Genomic DNA, 24,176 nt, shown 5'->3' with positions numbered 1-24,176 from the left:
CGACCCCATGGACTGCAGCCCACCAGGCTCCTCCGTCCATGGGATTTTCCAGGCAAGAGTACTGGAGTGGGGTGCCATCGCCTTCTGATTATGTCCTACAGTAGTTCCTATAAAGTAAACTAAGGGCTTAGGGAATTAAAGTTGTAAGCATTTTCAGTATTTGTCTGTAACTCGGAGAAAATAGAGCATGCAAGTTCACATCCCCACCCACTCACTTTTTATTTTTTTTTCTGTCTTTACAGTTCCGCCCTGGTTTTTAAATCACCCTTCCAACCTCTATGCCTATGAAAGCATGGATATTGAGTTTGAATGCACAGTCTCTGGGAAGCCTGTGCCCACTGTGAATTGGATGAAGAATGGAGATGTGGTCATTCCTAGTGATTATTTTCAGATAGTGGTAATTATCTTTTCTTCAAATTCGCTTTATAATCCCAGTCATCGTCTATTCTGTTTTCAGTTGCTTTTCTTTCCTGGGGACAAGATTCCCATTGGGAATTTTTATGATATGTGAAGAAAATTGTTCTAATAAAACAGATGAGTTTTTAGACTTAGAACTTTTGAGCTAAAAAAATAAGAATAATCAAACAACCCATCCCCTTGTTTTACAGAGAAGATTTTAAACCAACAATGAGAAAATAGAAGGCTTAATACCAATAATTTCTAAATGTTTTCACTGGTGATTCTTGGAAGAAAAAAGTTTTGAACCTAGTACTAGACTGTATGAAGCCAAGAATCTCTTAGTTCTTTGACTTTTGCCCATAATAATAAAGCTTTAATAGAATGTGCCACTTATGAATATGGCAGCCTCACTTCGATAATACAGATGGCCACTCTTTGCTCCTTTGCTGCTCTTCCAAATAGGACCAGCTGGTCCTTTATGAGCGGTGCAAGAGGGCAGTAATATTGGTGCCGAGACAATATTGGTGCCGTGACAGTGGTGGAGAAGATATCAAGACCCAGGGTTTACATGCTTTGTCATTTAAGAGCATTGAGTTAAAGCCAAGAACAATGCTTCTTATAGTTCCTATATGGTTTAGTGTACTCTGTTCCTGTCCTGGGTGGAGATAATAGGGATAATTGCATTATATTCACAGAGCTGTTTGTGGTCCTGGTACACAGTGAATGACCCAAGCCTCTCATTAGTATTATTATTGTGCTTGCTGCTGGCAGCAGAAAGCTTTTCTCATTTGAAAATACTCTTTGGAAACTCTCCTTTTGGCTGAGGTCAGCATCAGAGTATCTGAAGTCAGGTATATGAGTAAGAGATATGAAGAGCACTTTTTAAATATCAAGGAACTTTGCAGCGAAAGATGGAGGGTTTTGGTCCATTTCTCTTATGTTGGAGATGCAGATGTAACCCTGATAAAGAAGAGTGTCCTCTAGGCCAAGTCTCCCAGCAGAAGGCAATTCTAGTGTGAGTGCCCGCACGGAATTCAGGCACAAACTCTTTCCATGGCTTCATAAGGCCTCTAGCAGGTCGGTCACTGTTCCGTGATCAGCTGACTTTCAGAAGCTTTCATCATCTCCTGATCCATGCATTTTGTCACATTATAAGGGCTCTTAAGGAATACATCTGTAAAGAATATCTTTATTAGGCTTATCATCACTTACTATTTTTCATTTTTAGTTGCATTTAATTGGTTAGGAATAGAGTAAGAAAGGAAAATAAATTTAACTTTTGAATGCCACATCAGTCCATTAGTTCCTGTATATGCTATGCTATTTTCTCTATCAGTGAATTAAAAATGACCTGCCAGAGGGCAACATGAAACGTGTTGTATACGCCTGAAATGTCTGCCACTCGCACAGAGAGGAAATTGTTGAGTGCCCTTAAGGACACATGATAAAAGGCAACATTTATTTTTCTCTACAGTTTGAATAATCTTTTCCCCAGCATGACCCATTATACCCAACCTATTGAAATGTTTCTTAAGGTAAAAAGGAAATGTGCACTATAAGCCCTTTTCACACTAAATTGTGCTTAAAAAATATTTCCCCAATAGCTCCAGATATCTGAGAGCCATTGTCTGTCACACGAGTTAACATTTAGTCCCAATAGTAACTTATATGAGAATTGTTAATTAGAAGTTAGTCAGCTTTATCTAAGAATTTTACATTAGCCAAGAATTGACTACAAGACACTAAAAACAATTAAGAACTCCCCTATGGTAATATTTATCTCTTAATGACTTCAGGGGAAGTGATTTAATACATCTCACTTACTGAACTAATTTTTACACTATCGGAGATAAACTGAGTTAGGGTAATGAGATGCTATTTCAGTTCATTTTATCATCCATCCTTGAAAACTATGGTGGCCCCAAATTTATATAAAACAGGAGTTAATGTTGCTGTATTTAATTTATGGATTACTGAAGATGAAACATTTTGTGAAACATTTTGCCATATAACAAGAACAACACGGGTATAAAATATCCCCCATAACCTCCTCCAATTCCCTAAAAGGTCACACAATTTTAAAAGGATTTGCTGACATCTTTTTTTTTTTTTCAGTTAAAAACACTTCTAGAAAATGTCCAACCTAGATTTCTTGTCCTTTAGAAGCTGCAAAAATCAGTGTTTTTGTTTCCTTTTGATTTTTGTTTCTCTCCAGCAGCCACTGAACCTATTTGCTTCAGCACAAGGGAAAGAGAATGAGATTTCTTTGATACTAACCTCTGTTCCATACATAATAAAGCAATGTTCTGATTACTGCTCATTTAGAATTGGAGGGTGATGTACATCCTTGAGAGTATATTTTTCAGCACAGAACTGGGTGAAATTGCTACACGTGGATTCAGCAAAGGCTTGGGACTCTGTGACATTTTCCAGGTGGCTTAGGACAGATCTGTGAGGCTGTCTCTTGGCCTCCGTTCTGGCTTTTCTGGGAAGTGGGATTAAAATTTGGTTGTGTTCATTTTGTCACTTGAAGTATTTTTGCTTTTTCAAATATTTTACCTGCATTTTATTCGCACTAGGGAGGAAGCAACCTGCGGATCCTTGGGGTGGTGAAGTCGGATGAGGGCTTTTATCAGTGCGTGGCTGAAAACGAAGCAGGAAACACCCAGACCAGTGCACAGCTCATTGTCCCTAAGCCTGGTAAGATGAGACGAACTTTGCTCTGGTTTTTGTAGTTACTGTTCTGTGTGGTTTATCTGTAAAAATCCGTATAGTTTTCGCTGTTCCCAAAGTAACTTGGAAATTAGAATTATTTAATCAAGGTGTGTATATGTGTATTGATGATATATTTGTGCTAGAAAATTATATCTATATCTATTGATATATATATAAATCCATCCAGTGAGATATGATTATTATGAACAATAGATACCTCTGGCTGTCAAGACAACAACCACTAAATCACTTCTTTCTTCTCTATTTTGCAGCTTGCCTTTCTTTCAGTGTTTCATAAAAATATAAAATCTCTATATATAACAGATCAGATCAGATCAGTCACTCAGTCGTGTCCGACTCTTTGCAAACCCATGAATCGCAGCACACCAGGCCTCCCTGTCCATCACCAACTCCCGGAGCTTACTTAAACTCAACGTCCATCGAATTGATGGTGCCATCCAACTATCTCATCCTATCATCCCCTTCTCCTCCTGCCTTCAATCTTTCCCAGCATCAGGGTGTTTTCATATGAGTCGGTTCTTCACATCAGGTGCCAAAGTACTGGAGTTTCAGCTTCAGCACCAGTCCTTCCAATGAATATTCAGGACTGATTTCCTTTAGGATGGACTGGTTTGATCTCCTTGCTGTCCAAGAGACTCTCAAGAGTCTTCTCTAACACCACAGTTCAAAAGCATCAATTCTTTGCCACTCAGCTATCTTTATAGTCCTTTACAGACCTTTTCCAGTCCTGTGACCACTGCTGAGTTTTCCAAATTTGCTGGCATATTGAGTGCAGCACTTACACAGCATCATCTTTTACGATTTGAAATAGCTCAACTGGAATTCCATCACCTCCACTAGCTGTTTGTACTGATGCTTCCTAAGGCCCACTTGACCTTGCATCCCGGATGTCTGGCTCTAGGTGAGTGATCACACCATCGTGATTATCTGGGTCACGAAGATCTTTTTTTGTACAGTTCTTCTGTGTATTCTTGCCACCTCTTCTTAATCTTCTGCTTCTGTTAGGTCCATACCATTTCTATTGTTTATTGTGCTCATCTTTGCATGAAATGTTCCCTTGGTATCTATAATTTTCTTGAAGAGATCTCTAGTCTTTCCCATTCTATTATTTTCCTCTATTTCTTTGCACTGATCACCAAGGAAGGCTTTCTTATCTCTCCTTGCTATTCTTTGGAACTCTACATTCAGATGCTTATATCTTTCCTTTTCTCCTTTGCCTTTAGCTTCTCTTCTATTCTCAGCTATTTTTAAGACCTCCTCAGACAACCATTTTGCCTTTTTGCATTTCTTTTTCTTGGGGAGGGTCTTGATCACTGCCTCCTGTACAATGTCATGAACCTCGGTCCATAGTTCTTCAGGCACTCTGTCTATCAGATCTAACCCTTGAATCTATTTGTCACTTCCACTGTTTAATGTTAAGGGATTTGATTTAGGTCTTACTTGAATGGTCTAGTGGTTTTCCCTACTTTCTTCAATTTAAATCTGAATTTGGCAATAAGGAGTTCATGATCTGAGCCACAGTCAGCTCCTGGCCTTGTTTTTGCTAACTGTATAGAGCTTCTCCATCTTTGGCTGCAAAGAACATAATCAGTCTGATTTTGGTGTTAACCGTCTGGTGATATCCATGTATAGAGTCTTCTCTTGTGTTGTTGGAAAAGGTGTTTGTTATGACTAGTGCATTCATTTGGCAAAACTATTAGCCTTTGCCCTGCTTCATTCTAAACTCCAAGGCCAAATTTACCTGTTACTCCAGGTATTTCCTGACTTCCTACTTTTGCATTCCAGTCCCCTATAATGAAAAGGACATCTTCTTTGGATATTAGTTCTAGAAGGTCTTATAAGTCTTCATAGAACCGTTCAACTTCAGCTTCTTCAGTGTTACTGGTTGGGGCATAGACTAGGATTACTGTGATATTGAATGGTTTGCCTTGGAAACGAACAGAGATCATTCTGTCGTTTTTGAGATTGCATCCAAGTACTGCATTTCAGACTCTTCTGTTGACCATGATGGCTTCCCATTTCTTCTAAGGGATTCTTGCCCACAGTAGTAGATATAATGGTCATCTGAGTTAAAATCACCCTTTCCAGTCCATTTTAGTTCACTGATTCCGAAAACATTGATGTTCACTCTTTCCATCTCCTATTTGAGCACTTACAATTTGTATTGATTCATGGACCTAAATTCCAGGTTCCTATGCAATATTGTTCTTTACAGCATTGGACTTTACTTCCATCACCAGTTGCATCCACAACTGGGCATTGTTTTTGCTTTGACTCTGTCTCTTCTTTCTTTCTGGAGTTATTTCTCCACTGATATCCAGTAGCATATTGGGCACCTACCAACCTGGGGAATTCATCTTTCAGTGTCTTGTCTTTTTGACTTTTCAGACTGTTCATGGAGTTCTCAAGGCAAGAATACTGAAGTGGTTTGCCATTCCCTTCTCCAATGGACCACATTTTGTCAGAAGTCTCCACCATAAACTGTCTATCTTGGGTGGCCCTACACAGCATGGCTCACAGTTTCATTGCATTAGACAAGGCTGTGGTCCATGTGATAGTTTGGTTAGTTTTCTTTGATTGTGATTTTCATTCTGTCTGCCCTCTGATGGATAAAGATAAGAGGCTTATGGAAGCTTCCTGATGGAGAGACTGACTTCGGGCAAACTGGGTCTTGTTCTGATGGGTGGGGCCATGCTAAGTTAACCTTTAATACAATTTTCTGTTGATGGGTAGGGCTATGTTCCCTCCCTGTTGTTTGACCTGAGTCCAAATTATGGTGGAGGTTGATGAAGATAATGGCGACCTCCTTCAAAAGGTCCCATGCACCCACTGCTACACTCAGTGCCCCCAACCCTGAAGCAGGCCACCACCGGCTCATGCCTCTGCTGGAGACTCCTGGACACTCACGGGAAATCTAGGTCAGTCTCTTTTGGGGTCACTGCTCCTTTCTCCTGGGTCCTGGTGCCCACAGGGTTCTCTTTGTGCCCTCCAAGAGTCTGTTTCCCCAGTCCTGTGTAAGTTCTGGCAGTTCTGTGGTGGCTTATTGGTGACCTCCTCTAAGAGGGCTTATGCCACACCAAGGTCTGCTGTACCCAGAGCCCTTGCCCCTGCGGCAGGCCACTGCTGAGCTGTATCTCCACAGGAGACACCCAAACACAGTTTGGGCTCAGTCTCTGTGGGGTCTCTGGGTCCTGGTGCACACAAGGTTTGTTTGAGCCCTCCGGGTGTCTATAGCAGGAATGGGGTTTGATTCTAAATGTGATTTTGTCACTCCTACCATCTTCCTGGGCCTTCTCCTTTGCCCTTGGATGTGGGGTACCTTTTTTTTTTTGGTAAGATTCAACATTCTCCTACGCCAGCAAAGTGGGAAAATTCAGCAATGGCCACAGGACTGGAAAAGGTCAGTTTCATTCCAATCCCAAAGAAAGGCAATGCCAAAGGTGCTCAAACTACCACACAGTTGCACTCATCTCACATGCTAGCAAAGTAATCCTCAAAGTTCTCCAAGCCAGGCTTCAGCAATACATGAACCGTGAACTTCCAGATGTTCAAACAAGATTTAGAAAAGGCAGAGGAACCAGAGATCAAATTGCTAACATCCATTGGCTCATTGAAAAAGCAAGAGAATTCCAGAAAAACATCTACTTCTACTTTATTGACTATGCCAAAGCCTTTGACTGTGAGGATCACAACAAACTGTGGAAATTTCTTAAAGAGATGGGAATATCTGACCACCTGATCTGCCTCCTGAGAAATCTGTATGCAGGTCATGAAGAAACAGTTAGATCTGGATATGAAACAATAGACTGGTTCTAAATTGGGAAAGGAGTACGTCAAGGCTATATATTGTCACCCTGTTTATTTAACTTCTATGCAGAGTAGATCATGAGAAATGTGAGACTGGATGAAGCACAAGCTGGAATCAGATTGCTGGGAAAAGCATCAATAACCTCAGATATGCAGATTACACCATACTTATGGAAGAAAGCGAGGAAGAAATAAAGAGCCTCTTCATGAAAGTGAAAGAGGAGAGTGAAAAGGGTGGCTTAAAACTCAATATTCATAAAACTAAGATCATGACATCTGGTCCCATCACTTCATGGCAAATAGATGGGGAAACAATGGAAACAGTGAGAGACTTTATTATTATTATTTTTTTTTTTGAGTTCCAAAATCACTGCAGATGGTGACTGCAGCCATGAAATTAAAAGACACTTGCTTCTTGGAAGAAAAGTTATGACCAACCTAGATAGCATATTAAAAAGCAGAGACATTACTTTGCCAACAAAGATATGTCTAGTCAAAGCTATGGTTTTTTCAGTAGTCAAGTATGGATGTGAGTGTTGGGCTGTAAAGAAAGTTGAGCACTGAAGAATTGATGCTTTTGAACTGTGGTGTGGAAGAAGACTTTTGAGAGTCTATTGGACTGCAAGGAGATCCAACCAGTCCATCCTAAAGGAAATCAGTCCTGAATGTTCATTGGAAGGACTGATGCTGAAACTGAAGCTCCAATACTTTGGCCATCTAATATGAAGAACTGACTCATTGGAAAAGACCCTGATGCTGGGAAAGATTGAAGGCGGGAAGAGAAGGGGATGGCCGAGGATGAGATAACTGGATGGCATCACCGACTCAGTGGGCATGAGTTTGAGTAAACTCCAGGAGTTGGTGATGGACAGGGAAGCCTGGTGTGCTGCAGTCCATGGGGTTGCAAAGAATTGGACATGACTGAGCAACTGAACTGAACATTCTTCTCTGTCAATAGTTGTTCAGCAGCAAGTTATAATTTCAGAGTTCTCACAGGAGAAGTGGATTACAGTCCTGCTCTGCCATCTCCTCTGCCACACTCATAAAGCTGTTGTTTGCAAGATCCCACGATCCTTCGTCTTGGTCTCCACATACAGTGAGTCATATATGTGTATACACACATGCTTATTTATAGTCTTAAATCAGTGGAACTTTGAAGAAAAATAGGAGAAGTAATCACTTGAAAGTAAAACATTTTCCTTTAAAAGAAAAAAAAAACAGGTTTTGATGAGTTGTCCTTTTTTCTATAATTTATTGTTTTTATTTTTTTGTTCTGTAATCTTTTAGAGGTTTAATATGGTGGTTTGTTCAAACTAGCATAAATCTATAATATACATGTCATGGAATATCCCCATAATGGTACAATTTCTGAGCTTCCCTGGTGGCTCACACAGTAGAAAGTCTGCTTTCTATGCAGGAGACCTGGGTTCGATCCCTGGGTCGGGAAGATCTCCTGCAAATGGAAGTGGCAATGCACTGCAGTATTCTTACCTGGAAAATCCTACGTACAGAGGAGTGTGGTGAGCCCTTGTCCATGGGGTCGCAAAGAGTTGGACATGAATGAGCAATTAACATGTCATCACATTGTCGGTACAATTTCTACCAGGAAGAAAGCAGAACCACATAAAACAAACACACAAAAAGCTAACTGATCAGCTGCCCTGAAATGTGGTAATACTACGGAAGGTCAAAAGCATTACTGCTCTCTTTCCACTATTTCCTTTTTTTGATGAGGGATTGAACAATTATTGTATAGATCCAAATACTTTAAAATATTAATACCTCCTTATGAAAAGTTCATGCCATCTATTGATTATTTAACTTTTTGGAGCAGTTTCCTTCTTCTTAACTCAATCTTGTCCTACTCTTTTCCTGCAGTAAGTTTATTCAGTTCAGTTCAGTTCAGTCACTCAGTCGTGTCCAACTCTTTGCGACCCCATGAATTGCAGCACGCCAGGCCTCCCTATCCATCACCAACTCCCGGAGTTCACTCAAACTCACGTCCATCGAGTTGGTGATGCTATCCAGCCATCTCATCCTCTGTTGTCTCCTTCTCCTCCTGCCCCCAATCCCTCCCAGCATCAGAGTCTTTTCCAATGAGTCAACTCTTCGCATGAGGTAGCCAAAGTACTGGAGTTTAAGTTTTAGCATCATTCCTTCCAAAGAACACCCAGGACTGACTTCCTTTAGAATGGACTGGTTGGATCTCCTTGCAGTCCAAGGGACTCTCAAGAGTCTTCTCCAACACCACAGTTCAAAAGCATCATTTCTTTGGTGCTCAGCTTTCTTCACAGTCCATCTCTTACATCCACACATGACCACAGGAAAAAGCATAGCCTTGACTAGACGGACCTTTGTTGGCAAAGTAACGTCTCTGCTTTTGAATATGCTATCTAGGTTGGTCATAACTTTCCTTCCAAGGAGTAAGCGTCTTTTAATTTCATGGCTTCAGTCACCATCTGCAGTGATTTTGGAGCCAAAAAGAATAAAGTCTGACACTGTTTCCACTGTTTCCCCATCTATTTGCCGTGAAGTGATGGGACCAGATGCCATGATCTTCGTTTTCTGAATGTTGAGCTTTAAGCCAACTTTTTCACTCTCTTCTTTCACTTTTATCAAGAGGCTTTTGAGTTCCTCTTCACTTTCTGCCATAAGGGTGGTGTTATCTGCATATCTGAGGTGACTGATATTTCTCTGGGCAATCTTGATTCCAGCTTGTGCTTCTTCCAGCCCAGCGTTTCTCATAATGTACTCTGCATATAAGTTAATTAAGCAGGGTGACAATATGCAGCCTTGATGTACTCCTTGCTGCTGCTGCTGCTAAGTCGCTTCAGTCGTGTCCGACTCTGTGCAACCCCATAGACAGCAGCCCACCAGGCTCCCCCATCCCTGGGATTCTCCAGGCAAGAATACTGGAGTGGGTTGCCATTTCCTTCTCCAGTGCATGAAAGTGAAAAGTGAAAATGAAGTTGCTCAGTTGTGTCCGACTCTTAGGGATCCCATGGACTGTAGCCCACGAGGCTCCTCCATCCATGGGATTTTCCAGGTGAGAGTACTGGAGTGGGGTGCCATTGCCTTCTCTGGACGTACTCCTTAGAAAGTAGTAATTTCTGTACAGCTACAGAAATACATGAGACATCGTCTTTCTTTGACTTCTATCTTTGTAACCTATCAAGGCCTGATGTTTGGTGCATCTAACCAATTATCCAAAGACTCTCAAATTGTCATCATAATGTTCACAACAATGACTTTCTCTGTTTTCTTCATTAAAACAAAGAAGCAGCCGTAGAACCACAGTCTCAGATGAGTAAAAGAATGAAAGGAACTACCTCGTAATTTAAAGGGACAATTAACTCTTGTTCAAGATCACCAGTTTCTCTGATGGACTGTGCATTCCCCTTTTATTGAATGTGCCCTATGTGTGAATGTAACTTCGTTGGTGTGACTAAGTGCATTCTCTTCTGCTGAAACGTTAATGGATGAGGTAGAGAAAAGGAACCTCTAAAATCAGTCTCTAATGTGAGCCATGGTTCACAAGCCCTGTGCTGTCTCATTAACAACAATATGGCAACATTTACACTAATACTGGTTGCTGCATAAGCCACAGAACAAGAGAATTCTGGTGAACATTGATTTTCATCTAAGGCCATAAAGCTGAGGAAAATATGAGATAAACAGTCATATTTCTAAAGAGATATATGCGGTATACTCTCCTAGGACTTGTTGGCACTGGCCAAGTCTGGTCATCATCCCCTGTAAGCCATTCAGTGTGGAAGATTCTTTGATGTGTTGAAATTTGTCAACACATTGTCAGGGCTTCCCTGGTGGCTCAAACAGCAAAGAATCCACCTGCATTGTGGGAAACCTGGGTTCCATCCCTGGGTTGGGAAGATCCCCTGGAGGAGGGTATGGCAACCCACTCCAGTATTCTTGCCTAGAGACTCCCCATGGACAGAGGAGCCTGGCAGGCTACAGTCCACTGGGTCGCAAAGAGTCAGACACGACTGAGTGACTAAACACACAGGCATTGTCATGGCATTTTCTTTCCCCTACAAGTCAAGTTATGGAGACACCAAGAAAACTCCTCGAACAGAGTGCATTTGTGATTTGTGTGCGTGTATATGTTTTACTGGAAACTGCTTGCACAACTGGAAAACAGACATCTTATCTTGATTAAAAGTTGTCTGGAGGTGCCCACTCTAAGGTAAGGGAACTAGAGAAGGCAAGGTTTGGAGAAAGAACGAGACCGATACTCTATAGGAACAGATCACCTTTAATGAGGCGAAAAGGGGCAGCAGTCAGACCAGTGTGCTGCTGTGCTAAGTCAAGAAGAGGGTAGGTATATATAGAAAACATATGCAGAAATACATTGTTTTGAAGGGGTTTGTTTTTCCTCAAGATTATTTTTGATTAGTTAGCTTCTAACAACAGGGGCAAGGAATTCCTGAGACCGGCCGGAGACTGGGGCCAGCTGGGAGCTGAACATAATCAATATTCATGTCCATTCCGTTCTTTGGGGGAGAAAATTCTTTATTCTGTACAGAACGGTGGGAAAGGCCCGGAAGGGAGTTTTCGCTCCAGGCCGTTTTGAGCCCTGTAGCTTTCCCTCACCCACAGCCCGCAGGAGAAAGGGAAAGTCAGTTGTGTTGAGCTCTGTTTCCACTTTGGGGAAGAACAAGGGTGTGAGCTGTACTTGTGAAGAAAAAGCAGGGCTGAAGACAGCTGAAGAAGCCTGCCCACGAGGTTCTGGCTGCAGAGGCTACAGCCACAGAAGATACTGGGGGTGGAGCGGACCTGGGAGCTGGGGCAGAAGGCCAGCCAGACCCCGCTGTGCCTGCTTTAGGAAGGGGTCTAGAGTGGAGGTTCCTCGGGTGGAAAGGCCTCAGAAGAACCCACATAGCTGCCCCCACAAAACACACATGTGGATGCCTTCTACGACTATGGATTCTAAAGAGCACAGGTTGAGAAAAAGAGCCTCTGTCTCTTTACTTGAAGTCCATCCTCTCTTTCTACCCTAGAGAAGCCCTAAGTCCTGGGGGTGGGGGTGGCGGTGGGGGGCCAGGCAGACCCAATAGAATGAAAACCAAGTGACACACAGTTCCATTGCCTCTTACCCATTTTTGGCCTCAGGCCAGCTCTAGGAGGAGGGAAGAAACTTGAAATGGAATGTTAGGTTAATGTCTTGATTTAGAGCTTACTTGATTGCATGTGTATGTGTTCCCTTTATTGTTACTATTTTTAATATCTGAAAAGAAAGCTTTTAAAATATTTTAAGGTGCCTTCAGGACTCGAGGATTGACCCAATTTGCTATCTAGGACAGAAAATATATCTGATAGAGTGTGTTTGAAAGTGGAGGATGGGAAAAAAATAAAGCTGTTTCCTCTTCTTTCTTGCTATTCCAATAGTTCAGCTTGTTCAATAAACCAATTCTAGGCACTAAACTTCACTTACACCAGTCAGCTCTGATTTCAACAGGTATCTCTTTGTTAATGGTCCCTTGTGTTCTGTTCAGGTCCTGATTCATTTGGGTCTATGAGACTACAAAAGGACAAGGCTCCCCTCGGCAGAAATGTCATTTACCTCCCGAGGAGGGCAAGCCTCAGGGAATCTTGATAGTTCATTCTTCTCCCTTCTAGATGGTAAAGTGTTGTCAGTGGCTGCGACACTGGGTTGGTGTTTATTGTATCTGGCATTGGATTAGAATGAAAGTAAAAGAAAATGAAGACCAAAATCTGAAAGCGTGACAGAACACCATTGTGACTGTCTTATACTCCCTCCTTGTAAATGATGGATTGCTTTTTCCTGGCTATTTAATCAGGTCTTCAAATCATGCCTCCAATTCCTCAGAGATGCAGTGTAGGCCGCGTGCACAGATGGTGGAGAGGCTAGCTATAAATATAAACTCAGCAATGAAGCTGACCATGGCGGAAGAACAGAGCCCTCTCTCTCGAAGTTCCAACAATAAATGGTCACCATATATTGTGAAGCACATCGTGGGCCTGCATTGACCAGCTGTTCAGCTTTGGTCTGTCCACATGCTTGCGGCTCAGAGATTCTCTGGGCAACCATAACAATCTGCTTCTCACTGAAGCGCACACAATGGCCTGTTCAAGAGGGCGCCCATGGTTGGTGGATATTTACATAAGCCTAATGAGGTTTCAGCCTCGTCTTTTATACAGAGTTTAGCTATTCCCTCTTTCACAATTAGTGACTTAGGAAACACCACCTACTAAATTAAATGGAGTTAATGATTTGTTTTTCTCTCCAGAAAATAAGTTTTGGAAAACTGTTGAAATGTGTGTACTGTAACATGTGGAATATATGCATGGTTTCCTCAAGATAAAGATCAAGATGACCAATGCCATTTAAAAAATCATTATGCTAGAGGAAATGCGATCAGGAATCTTGTGTATCTGACACTGTGACGCTGTACACACATTTCCAGACTGCTAACCATCTCTGCAAACTTAGGTGCACAACCATGTGCACATGTGCACAACCATGAGTGCACATACTCTTGTGCACCCACAGACAAAGATCTGCACACTTAAGAAGACTTTCCATATGCATGAGAAATACTTAGGTGTGTTATGTAAGTGGTGGTAAATTCAGGTTAAAATACTTCAGCTGGTTTGTATCACTTGCATTGCCTAGCCATCTCTTCTAAGAGCTAAGGAAATGTTTTTGTTGTTGTTGTTGTTATTTTGGTTTTAGTTTCTTGTTGTTATTTTACTTTTGTTTACTTATTACCTGGTGAGAGACATTAGTTAAGTCCTCTTTCCAAATGACGATTGACTGTAGCTCTTCAAGTCTACTACTCACTGAACAGCCCAGCCAAAAAGTGTCAAGAATCAATGTGTTAGGAGTCATAAGATACTTCAGTAGTCAGATTTGCAAACAGGTACACAATACTTTCGGATCTGGTTGACATAGCAGATGCTGATGAGTTAGTTACCCTTTAGTCATCCTCCAGTGAAATGGAGTGTGGGTAGAAAGTGAAAGTTGCTCAGTCATGTCCACCTCTTTGGGATCCATGGACTATACAGTTCATGGGATTCTCCAGGCCAGAATACTGGAGTGGGTAGCCTTTTCCTTCTCCAGGGGATCTTCCCAACCCAGGGATTGAACCCAGGTCTCCTGCATTGCAGACAAATTCTTTACCAGCTGAGCCATGAAGGAAGCCTGAGAATGATGGAGTGTGGGTAAGTAATAGTTAAATTAAGACTGTTTGGTTGCTGAAAGGAGAAGTAACCTTATTTTCTGGTGCTGGTGATGCAGTATGGGATAGAGAGGATGATAGGAACAAAGATAAGATACATATAAAATATCAGTTATCTTGGAGTTAGTGATCTTGGTTCTAATTGTTAGGTAGCGTTCTGTTGAATTTTAAGCCAGTGGAAAAGCTGGATTAAAACTCAGCATTAGAAAAATGAAGATTGTGTCATCCAGTCCCATCACTTCATGGCAAATAGATGGGGGAAACAATGGAAACAGTGACAAACTTTATTTTCTTGGGCTCCAAAATCACTGCAGATGGTGACTGCAGCCATGAAATTAAAAGATGCTTGCTCCTTGGAAGAAAAGCTATCACAAACCTAGACAGCATTTTAAAAAACAGAGACATTACATTGCCAACAAAAGTCCTTATAGTCAAAGCTATAGTTTTTCCAGTAGTCATGTATGGATGTGAGAGTTGGACTATAAGGAAAACTGAGTGCAGAAGAATTGATGCTTTTGAACTGTGGTGTTGGAGAAGACTCTTGAGAATCCCCTGGACTGCAAGGAGTTCCAACCAGTTCATCCTAAAAGAAATCAATCCTCAATGTTCATAAGAAGAACTGATGCTGAAGCTGAAGCTCCAGTACTTTGGCCACCTGATGTGAACAGCTGACTCATTTGAAAACACCCTGATTCTGGGAAAGATTGAAAGCAGGAGGAGAAGGGGACAACAGAAGACGAGATGGTTGGATGGCATCACCAACTCAATGGACATGAGTTTGAGCAAGCTCTGGGAGATAGTGAAGGACAAGGAAGCCTGGCGTGCTGCAGTCCATGGTGTCGCAAAGAGTCAGACATGACTGAGCGACTGAACAACAGCATTATGTTTCCTGGCCATAGTCTGCAATGAAAATAATTAGAAATACTTAACTGCTGGGCAGAGAAGATAAGGGCCAGAGAACTGGGAATACAGCTGTAATCAAGATATATATAGTCTGGAATATTTTAAATTTAATGGCAGAAATGGATGAATATATAACAAAGTAGCCATGGGGAGTAATAATGTATTCTCTATATTCTAGGCACAGAAAAGTAATATGTTCACAACCAAATAAACACTATTCTAAATATTTCCTAAATGTAGATTTGCTTGGGCAATGTACCAATTCATACTTTCCAAATAAGAAATATATATGGGACATGTATCTCGTATTTGTCTCATATCCCTAACACATTTGTTGATATTGAATATGTTCTAATGCTGGTTTTTTGTTTTTCCTCCAAGATTGGCAACATAGTAGTTTCCCACTGTAGGTGGGGAAATATATTGGTTAAGCATTTAGAAAAAAAAAATGTGAGCTATTTTCAATTCCTTGTCCTCCCCTGGAAAAACTTTACTGTTTACAAATGATGTCAAATTGTAAACATTGTATTAAGGGGGTAGATCACATGTGAGCAAAAGTATTAGGTCTGGTCATGAACATCGAGGCATAAAATCAGAAGTCCTTTTGATGCCAAAAACTTGGTCTCCGTGCCCCTGTGCTGAGTCAAATCTTGGAGACAGAGTTTTCAGTGAAGTAGAAAAGAAGAGCTTTATTTCTTTGCTGGGCAAAGGGGGAAAACAGTAGGCTTGTGCCCCTCAAAAACCACGCTGCTAGGTGGGAAGATTTGGTAAGGAGTTTCATAGCAATAGTTCAAGGCTAGGGTTGCTAATAAGATTAGGGTGTGTGCAGTGCCTGTATTTTGACCTGTTTTCCAGTGATCTTTTGATGAGCTTCTCTGGTTCCTTTAATCAGGCCTCATGTGGTCTTCTCTGTAGGAGGAATGCTTTCAGTTCAGTTCAGTTGCTCAGTCATGTCCAACTCTTTGCGACCCCAGGGACCGCAGCATGGCAGGCCTCCCTGTCCATCACCAACTCCCGGAGTTCACTCAAACTCATGTCCATTGAGTCAGTGATGCCATCCAACCATCTTGTCCTCTGTCATCCCCCTCTCCTCCCACATTCAATCTTTCCCAGCATCGGAGTCTTTTAAATGAGTCAGTTCTTCTCATCAGGTGGCCAAAGTAATACTTACATCTTCCATTTGTTGGGTTTTTCTTCCAAACAGAGCTTAAAGCCATTGTTACATGAATCCCTTGAGGCAGAAGCATGATCCTACCCTAAGGCTGTACTATTGTTTCTTGGCTGTTCCTCCCTTATCCCTGCTTCCCTCTCTTCCCTGACTAGTACCTGTTAAAATCTGCCCTTTGGAGCTCAGGGACTATCACACAGGCTGGAGTCCATTCCGTACAAGAAATGGGGGACATAGAAAGGCCTCCATGCCCAGGAGCCCCACAGAGTCCTGCTGAGATTTGATTTGGATCTATTTTTGTGACTTTTCGCTATCAACATGAGAAGAAAACCTTGTTGTTGTTCAGTCATGTTCACCTCTTTGTGACACCGTAGACTGCAGCATGCCAGGCTTCCTGGTCCTTCACTATGTCCCAGAGTTTGGTCAAATTCAAGTCCATTGAGTCGATGATGCCGTCCATCTGTCACCCGCTTTTCCTGCCCTCAATCTTTCCCAGCATCAGAGTCTTTTCCGATGTGTTGGAATTTCCCATCAGGTGGCCAAAGTATTGGAGCTTCAGTGTCAGCATCAGTCCTTCCAATGAATATTCAGGGTTGATTTCCTTAAGGATTGACTGGTTTGATCTCTTTGCTGTTCAAGGACTCTCAAGAGTCTTTTCCAGCACCACAATTCAAAACCATCAATTCTTCAACACCCAGCTTTCTCTGTGGTCCAACTCTCACATCCATACATGACTACTGGAAAAACTGTAGCTTTAACTCTATGGACCTTTGCTGGCAAAGTGATGTCTCTACTTTAATATGCTGCCTATGTTTGCCATAGCTTTTTTTCTAAGGAGTAAGTGTCTTTTAATTTTGTGGCTGCAGTTACCGTCTGTAGTGATTTTGCATCCCAAGAAAATAAAATATTTTACTGCTTCCACATTTTCCCCATATAGTTACCACGAAGTGATGGAACCAGATGAACACCTTGAAATCCCAAATATCCAGAGGAATATGTGGGCGCATACTCATATAGTTGTATATTAACTACAGCTTGTTAAAGTGTTTCTTACGATGTAGGAACTCTTATATACTAACTTCAGTGGGATTGTGTGAAGCAATGAAAACTTATACAACTAGTCATAACACTTTTAAGATCTTTTAGAATTTAACTTGTCAGTGTAATAGCACATAAGCAACTGTGTCAGATTATAACTAACTCTCAAATGAGGTACTTTTTAGTCTGATATTAGTCACTGGTGGTCAATTAAGTTGAATTTTTCTCTCTTGATATGAGAAGAGTAACTATGATTTAAATGCTCAGTGGTTGTCTGTGTGGGATCAAATTATTCCTGGAGTTCTGTAAATAATTTAGAAGATCCAATTCCATGTACCAGACTAATATATTGGTGGACCAAACTGAAAAATGAGTCATTAGACAGCTTCTCTCACAAAATCTGTGATGCTCATTAAAACTACAAACATTCTCTTTAGAGTTCCATCACTGAGCATAAATGAATAAAAGTGCAACTTAATATTTTTGAAACTTATTTCCAGCAATGATTATAGCTCATAAGCTTTCCACAGACATTTCCCCTTATAAACTGTAGTAATTAACTGTACCTGTTAGGATACAGAAGCAATTTTTTTGAGAAGGTTATTAATGTCAATGTATATGGCTATGAATTCAATCTGCTAAAGAAGTATTTCACTTGCTAAGGTATAGATAAAAGTAAGAGGAAGATAATCTCTGCTGTTTTATTTTCTGCTGCAAAGTCCCCTTTCCCTTAGAGAAATGTTGGCACTCAAACTAGCACTTTCCCTGAGGGGCTCAATGATAGCCCAGGTTTGGCATCAGTCAGTCATTTGATCTTTGACCATGTAATATTCACCTAGTCTCTGAGATGTGGACACGTTTCATGTCCACATCCTTCTCTAGTTTATCTATAGCAATTTAAAATATATTGGAATATAGAATCTAGTGGGCAGAATCTTAGATAATATTGCCTAACCCTTTCAAATCTCCATTCCTTCAGCTTTAAAATACGGTAGATAGTTGTCTCAAAGATTTAGTGCAATAAATGTATATCAGAGGGATTTGCAGGCTGCAAAATGCTACACAAATATTAGCTATTATGCAGTGTTCCATTGGTTTATTTAGTCTTAAGACAAATAGGATACATTTCTTGGGATGAATACAATAGCTATCTTCTACCATATTTTCTATCCTCCAAGAAAATAATTAATAGCCAAAGGTTTCAGGGACAGTAACCATTTGAAGTTTAGGTTTTTAGCACAGTAGAAAAGGTGAAGGGAAAAGGTCTATTTCATAATGCCTGCCGGAGGAGAGGTTTGTAGCAGGGTTTACAGTATCCATTTAATGACTTGCTCATTCCGGTTTCATGTTGGCAGAGGTTTCTCAGCAAATAGAGGCTTGTCATTCACCTTGTCCTTCATTCAACATGTGCTTCAAGTAGGAAGCTAGCTCAGTGATAATCAAGAGGATATGACTCTATGGCGGACTTTGAAATTAGAAATGAATTCTGCAGTAATATGAAGTATCCTGAGACCAGTGATAACTATAAATCCATACAATATGAAAGACTTGATAGATTCATAAATATTGATCACATCAGACTTTGGTGGTAAACACACTGAAAATTGTTATTCCATAGCTTTCTTAAGGCCTAGTGGGGAAATAGAAAAGAATTCTGATTTTTACACTGAACCCAAAGAATCTTGTTTGTGTAATATGTCTGTCTTTTATTTATAAATCATTTGATAATACGCGTGCCTGGACACACAGGCACTACACACGCATATGCACACATATCCAGATTCCTTCTGATATAGTATTATTAGAGAATTTTCAAATATCAATGTAATCACTAGGAGGTATATATAATTTGGTAGCTAAAATTATATAGCTATAATTGTTAACTGATTATCAAAGTGATGATAACCAACACTGATAGAACTACTCTGAAATTATACTCATATGCACGGTTAGGAGGAATAAATTGCAATCTAGTCAACAGCAAAGGCCTCGGATGATTCTACAGGAAGCTTTCCCTCCAGGGATGGGTGTGCCCTTGAGTGCAGTGCTTCTCTTTACCTGAAGGCAGTTACTGGAGATGGATGCTGTCGCGAGCAGTCAGCCTCAGCACTGTCTCCAGCTGGAGGGGTGAGCGCCACCGTCCACGAGAGGGAGATGGGAGGTGACACTCCTCTCTGTTCGCCAGAGTCTCCCCTTTGTGCCTCTCACAGCCGTTTGCTTCATGTAACAAATCCTGTAAATAACTATTCCAGGGTGCATGTTGGTCTTGTTCCCTGGAGGAAAAAGGAAGGTTGGTGGGATGAACTACAGCCCTCATCAGTACAACCACAGCTGTCCTCAAGGCTGCAGTTGGTGGTCACCATTTTCTTCCTCCTACGCGTTATTCCTCTCCCCTTCGTTTAGTATCTCTACTTGTCTGTATGACTTAGCAGGTGGAATGACTTGAACTCCTATCCCTCCGCACGTCGTAGAACTTGTACTAGTCTATTTACCGTCAAAATTGGAGAAGACAGTACTAATAGACACTCCAGTAGATAACCTGTGTGCTAACCGTATGCATCCCTGTTTCCCACCCTCCCATCCCTGATGATCTCATTAATTATTCTTCCTTTGCCTACTGGTATTTTGGCACAAGAATCCTGAAATGACCAGGAAGCAGTGATACCTCAAAAGTTAATGATGAAAGCATTTCTCCTCCAAGAACTAGGACTTCTAAGTCCACAGAGCCTAGGGTTTCAGCGATGAGAAACACTGATTCCAAATGGGTCCCTAGGAGTAATGGTAAGGAAGACCACAGCCACTTCCGTCTCTTGTATCCATTTACTCTACCTTTGAGGACACGGCACCATATACTGCTCATACATTTTGAGTATGTACTGCACTCTGAAGGAAGACTCCCCCACCTCTTTTTTTTTTAATGGTATTGTCTTCAAACATTTCTCAGTGCTTCTCCAAAAGAGTATCATTAAGCCGTATCAGGTTATCAGCTTCTCAGAGAATGGTATGTGATCAATATCCCATGGTCGTGTATTCATACCAACACCTCTTTTGCACCCAAGTGTGTTATTTGATCTTCTGTAATATTATGCATGATCCCATGTTTGTGGCTCAAATACTTTGGGGGCTCTCAGAGAGTACTGCAGGTTGAAGCCTTGAGAATAAGAAGGGTGGGATATGTGTATATTTCAATCGAGGTGAACTTCTGCCCTTTCTGGAGTGGATGGAGTTCAGTGTAACGAAATGCTACCAAGAGGTTAGTTGGTCTCCTCCAGGAACGGGGTTTTATTGGGCACTTTGCATCCATCTCTTTAATAGTAGATTGGATATATGGCAACACAGTAGCTGCTGGTGAGGAACAACAGCTTTGTTGGGTTGTAGCTCGTGTTGTTGGGCAATGCATAGGTGCCGTCCTTGCCACAGGATCTTCTTCATGCCTGGGATAAACCTCATTGCCTACAATACCACCATTGCACAAAGCTTGGTGTTTAGATGTGATACAAAGATCTTTATAATATTTGATATTCACTCCCAGAGACCTGTCCATATCCCGCTTCTCCTCTGTGTCCCTGACCTTCTTATCACAGTCCTTCCAGATGCCTGGTCAATCAGCCCAGCCATGAGCATAGTCTCTATACAGTAAGTTCCCTACTTATGAACAGGTTCCTTTCTGAGAGCATGTTTGTTACATCCAGTTTGTTCCTAAGTCCATCAGAGTTAAGCCTAGGTACCAGACTAACACAGTTGACGATACAGTTGTGTACTGTAATAGCTTTGAAATATTTTTCACATGCCTTGCTTCACTCTCGATTATTTTCACTTTTGTTTTCACCATTGCCCAGTGGTGCTTCTTAGCAGTAACAGCCACATCGCTGCTGTTTTTATGCTTGCTTCCAGTCATCCTGGGCTTCATGGAAAGATACTCTGCCACTGTCCTCTGTTCAGGACTGTATAATAAAATGCACAAAAGCACAACCCCTTCTAGAGGAAGCACGCCCGTGACAATGTACAGCAGACACTTGAACCAACTTCTGTGATTGGACACAAGGATGCATGTTTTCATCTTTGAAAGTTTGCAACTTCATATGTTCATCAAAGGAGAAGTTCCTTGGACAGCAGTGATTAAAAATATGGCATTCAGGGACACCCTGCTGTTATGCCCTCTGATCATGATTATGCTTGATGCCAAAGACAACACTTTCATCCGATAATGGTGCTGCCTGAACTTTTAAGTGAATGAGTCTCAGGGGACTCAGTTTATGATGAGCAATTCTTGCCACTGGTCAGTTGATTATCTCAAGGTTGGGCATTCTTACTCCAGGAGGGTCCAATATTTTGTCAGAATCCATTTTATAAAAGGTATGCAATTCTCTGCTGCAGATGGCATGACTCGACAGCAGAACCCTAGGGGTTTATGCTGTGCTTTCTCTATCAGGGTTGGCTATCAGCCCTCCATAGAATTTTTTCCTATCACCAATCCCTTTAATACAGCAGAGCCTATTCGGTTGTATAGCCTAGGTTGTAAGAGCCTCTTGCATCAGGGTTGGGCCTGTTAAAATGTCCGTTTTTACTCTGGACACCCTAATCAAAGATAATAGCTTTTCACATAACTGAATGAATAGGTCAGAACAGATTGTGCTACCTGCAGAATCAAATCCCTAAGAGGCATTGTGATTCTTTCTTAGTGTTCGTAGGTATCAGATTTTATAATGTGTCCTTATCTATAGGGCATGTCTTGCCATGCCCCAAATCAAAGTGCCTCTAAAATCTTTCCTGATGTTTTGGGCTACTTTATCTCCATAGGGTTTGTCTGTCACAACTAGAGGATATGTGTTTTTACCAAAGCTTTCCATATATTTTCCATTTGTTGCTCAACTTGTCCGATGAATGTGATGTCATTAAAATAATGGACAAGTGGATTATGCTGCAAAATATCTGGGTGATCCAGGTGCCTCTGGACTATATTAAGCAGAAAATACGAGTGTTAACAGAGCCATGGGACATGAATGAAATCTGTAATGATTTTTAATTCTTAGTGAATGAGAAAATCTTTTGAAAATCCTTTCCTATAGGAATAGAAGAGAATACATTACTCTGGCTAAACATGAATGGCGGTCATTTTGATCTGTTTGTGTAAAGATATAGCATCTGGTAGAGTAAATGCAATAGGATCACCTTAAGTGTGTGTGTGGTTGTCCCCTGTTATTTTCTAATTCTGTTCTGAAGAATATGATAGGAATTACTGTTCTTGAGATAATTAAAATTTTATTGGAGTATAGTTGCTTTCACAGCCAAATTCAGACTTAAATTGAAGAAAGTAGGGAAAACCACTAGACCATTCAGGTATGACCTAAATCAAATTCCTTATGATTATACAGTGGAAGATAGAAATAGATTTAAGGGCCTAGATCTGATAGATAGAGTGCCTTATGAACTATGGATGGAGGTTTGTGACATTGTATAGGAGACAGGGATCAACACCATCCCCATGGAAAAGAAATGCAAAAAAGCCAAATGGCTGTCTGGGGAGGCCTTACAAACAGCTGTGAAAAGAAGGGAAGCAAAAAGCAAAGGAGAAAAGGAAAGATATAATCATCTGAATGCAGAGTTCCAAAGAATAGCAAGCAGAGATAAGAAAGCCTTCCTCAGTGATCAATGCAAAGAAATAGAGGAAAACAACAGAATGGGAAAGACTAGAGATCTCTTCAAGAAAATTAGAGATACCAAGGGAACATTTCATGCAAAGATGGGCTCGATAAAGGACAGAAATGGTATGGACCTAACAGAAGCAGAAGATATTAAGAAGAGGTGGCAAGAATACACAGAACTGTACAAAAAAGATCTTCACGACACAGATAATCACGATGGTGTGATCACTGACCTAGAGCCAGACATCCTGGAATGTGAAGTCAAGTGGGCCTTAGAAAGCATCACTACGAACAAAGCTAGTGGAGGTGATGGAATTCCAGTTGGGCTATTTCAAATCCTGAAAGATGATGCTGTGAAAGTGCTGCACTCAATATGCCAGCAAATTTGGAAAACTCCACAGTGGCCACAGGACTGGAAAAGGTCAGTTTTCTTTCCAATCCCAAAGAAAGGCAATGCCAAAGAATGCTCAAACTACCACACAATTGCACTCATCTCACACGCTAGTAAAGAAATGCTCAAAATTCTCCAAGCCAGGCTTCAGGAATACGTGAACTGTGAACTGCCAAATGTTCAAGCTGGTTTTAGAAAAGGCAGAGGAACCAGAGATCAAATTGCCAACATCTGCTGGATCATGGAAAAAGGAAGAGAGTTCCAGAAAAACTATTTCTGCTTTATTGACTATGTCAAAGCCTTTGACTGTGTGGATCACAATAAACTGTGGAAAATTCTGAAAGAGATGGGAATACCAGACCACTTGACCTGCCTCTTGAGAAACCTATATGCAGGTCAGGAAGCAACAGTTAGAATTGGACATGGAACAACAGACTGGTTCCAAGTAGGAAAAGGAGTTCGTCAAGGCTGTATATTGTCACCCTGTTTATTTAACTTATATGCAGAGTACATCATGAGAAACGCTGGGCTGGAAGAAGCACAAGCTGGGATCAAGATTGCCGGGAGAAATATCGATAACCTCAGATATGCAGATGACACCACCCTTATGGCAGAAAGTGAAGAGGAACTCAAAAGCCTCTTGATGAAAGTGAAAGAGGAGAGTGAAAAAGTTGGCTTAAAGTTCAACATTCAGAAAATGAAGATCATGGCATCTGGTCCCATCACTTCATGGGAAATAGATGGGGAAACAGTGTCAGACTTTCTTTTTTGGGGCTCCAGAATCACTGCAGATGGTGATTGCAGCCATGAAATTATAAGATGCTTACTCCTTGGAAGGAAAGTTATTGCCAACCTAGATAGCATATTCC

At 41.2% G+C, this 24,176-nt stretch overlaps 1 protein-coding gene across 1 annotated transcript in view; it reads left to right on the top strand.

Annotated features, from left to right (window-relative positions):
* Positions 1-24,176, top strand: part of DCC (DCC netrin 1 receptor) — an 838,683-nt gene that overhangs the window by 294,905 nt on the left and 519,602 nt on the right. The window contains exons 5-6 of the mRNA XM_010854834.1: positions 243-397; positions 2,979-3,099. Of these exons, the coding sequence (XP_010853136.1) occupies positions 243-397; positions 2,979-3,099 (276 nt within the window). The remainder of the gene's footprint in view (positions 1-242; positions 398-2,978; positions 3,100-24,176) is intronic.

The sequence above is a fragment of the Bison bison genome, unplaced genomic scaffold (genome assembly GCF_000754665.1).
Source record: "Bison bison bison isolate TAMUID 2011002044 unplaced genomic scaffold, Bison_UMD1.0 scf7180017864349, whole genome shotgun sequence".
NCBI lineage: Eukaryota > Metazoa > Chordata > Mammalia > Artiodactyla > Bovidae > Bison > Bison bison.
The sequence above is the reverse complement of the archived record's forward strand: the minus strand, read 5'-3'. Positions and strand labels throughout refer to the sequence as shown.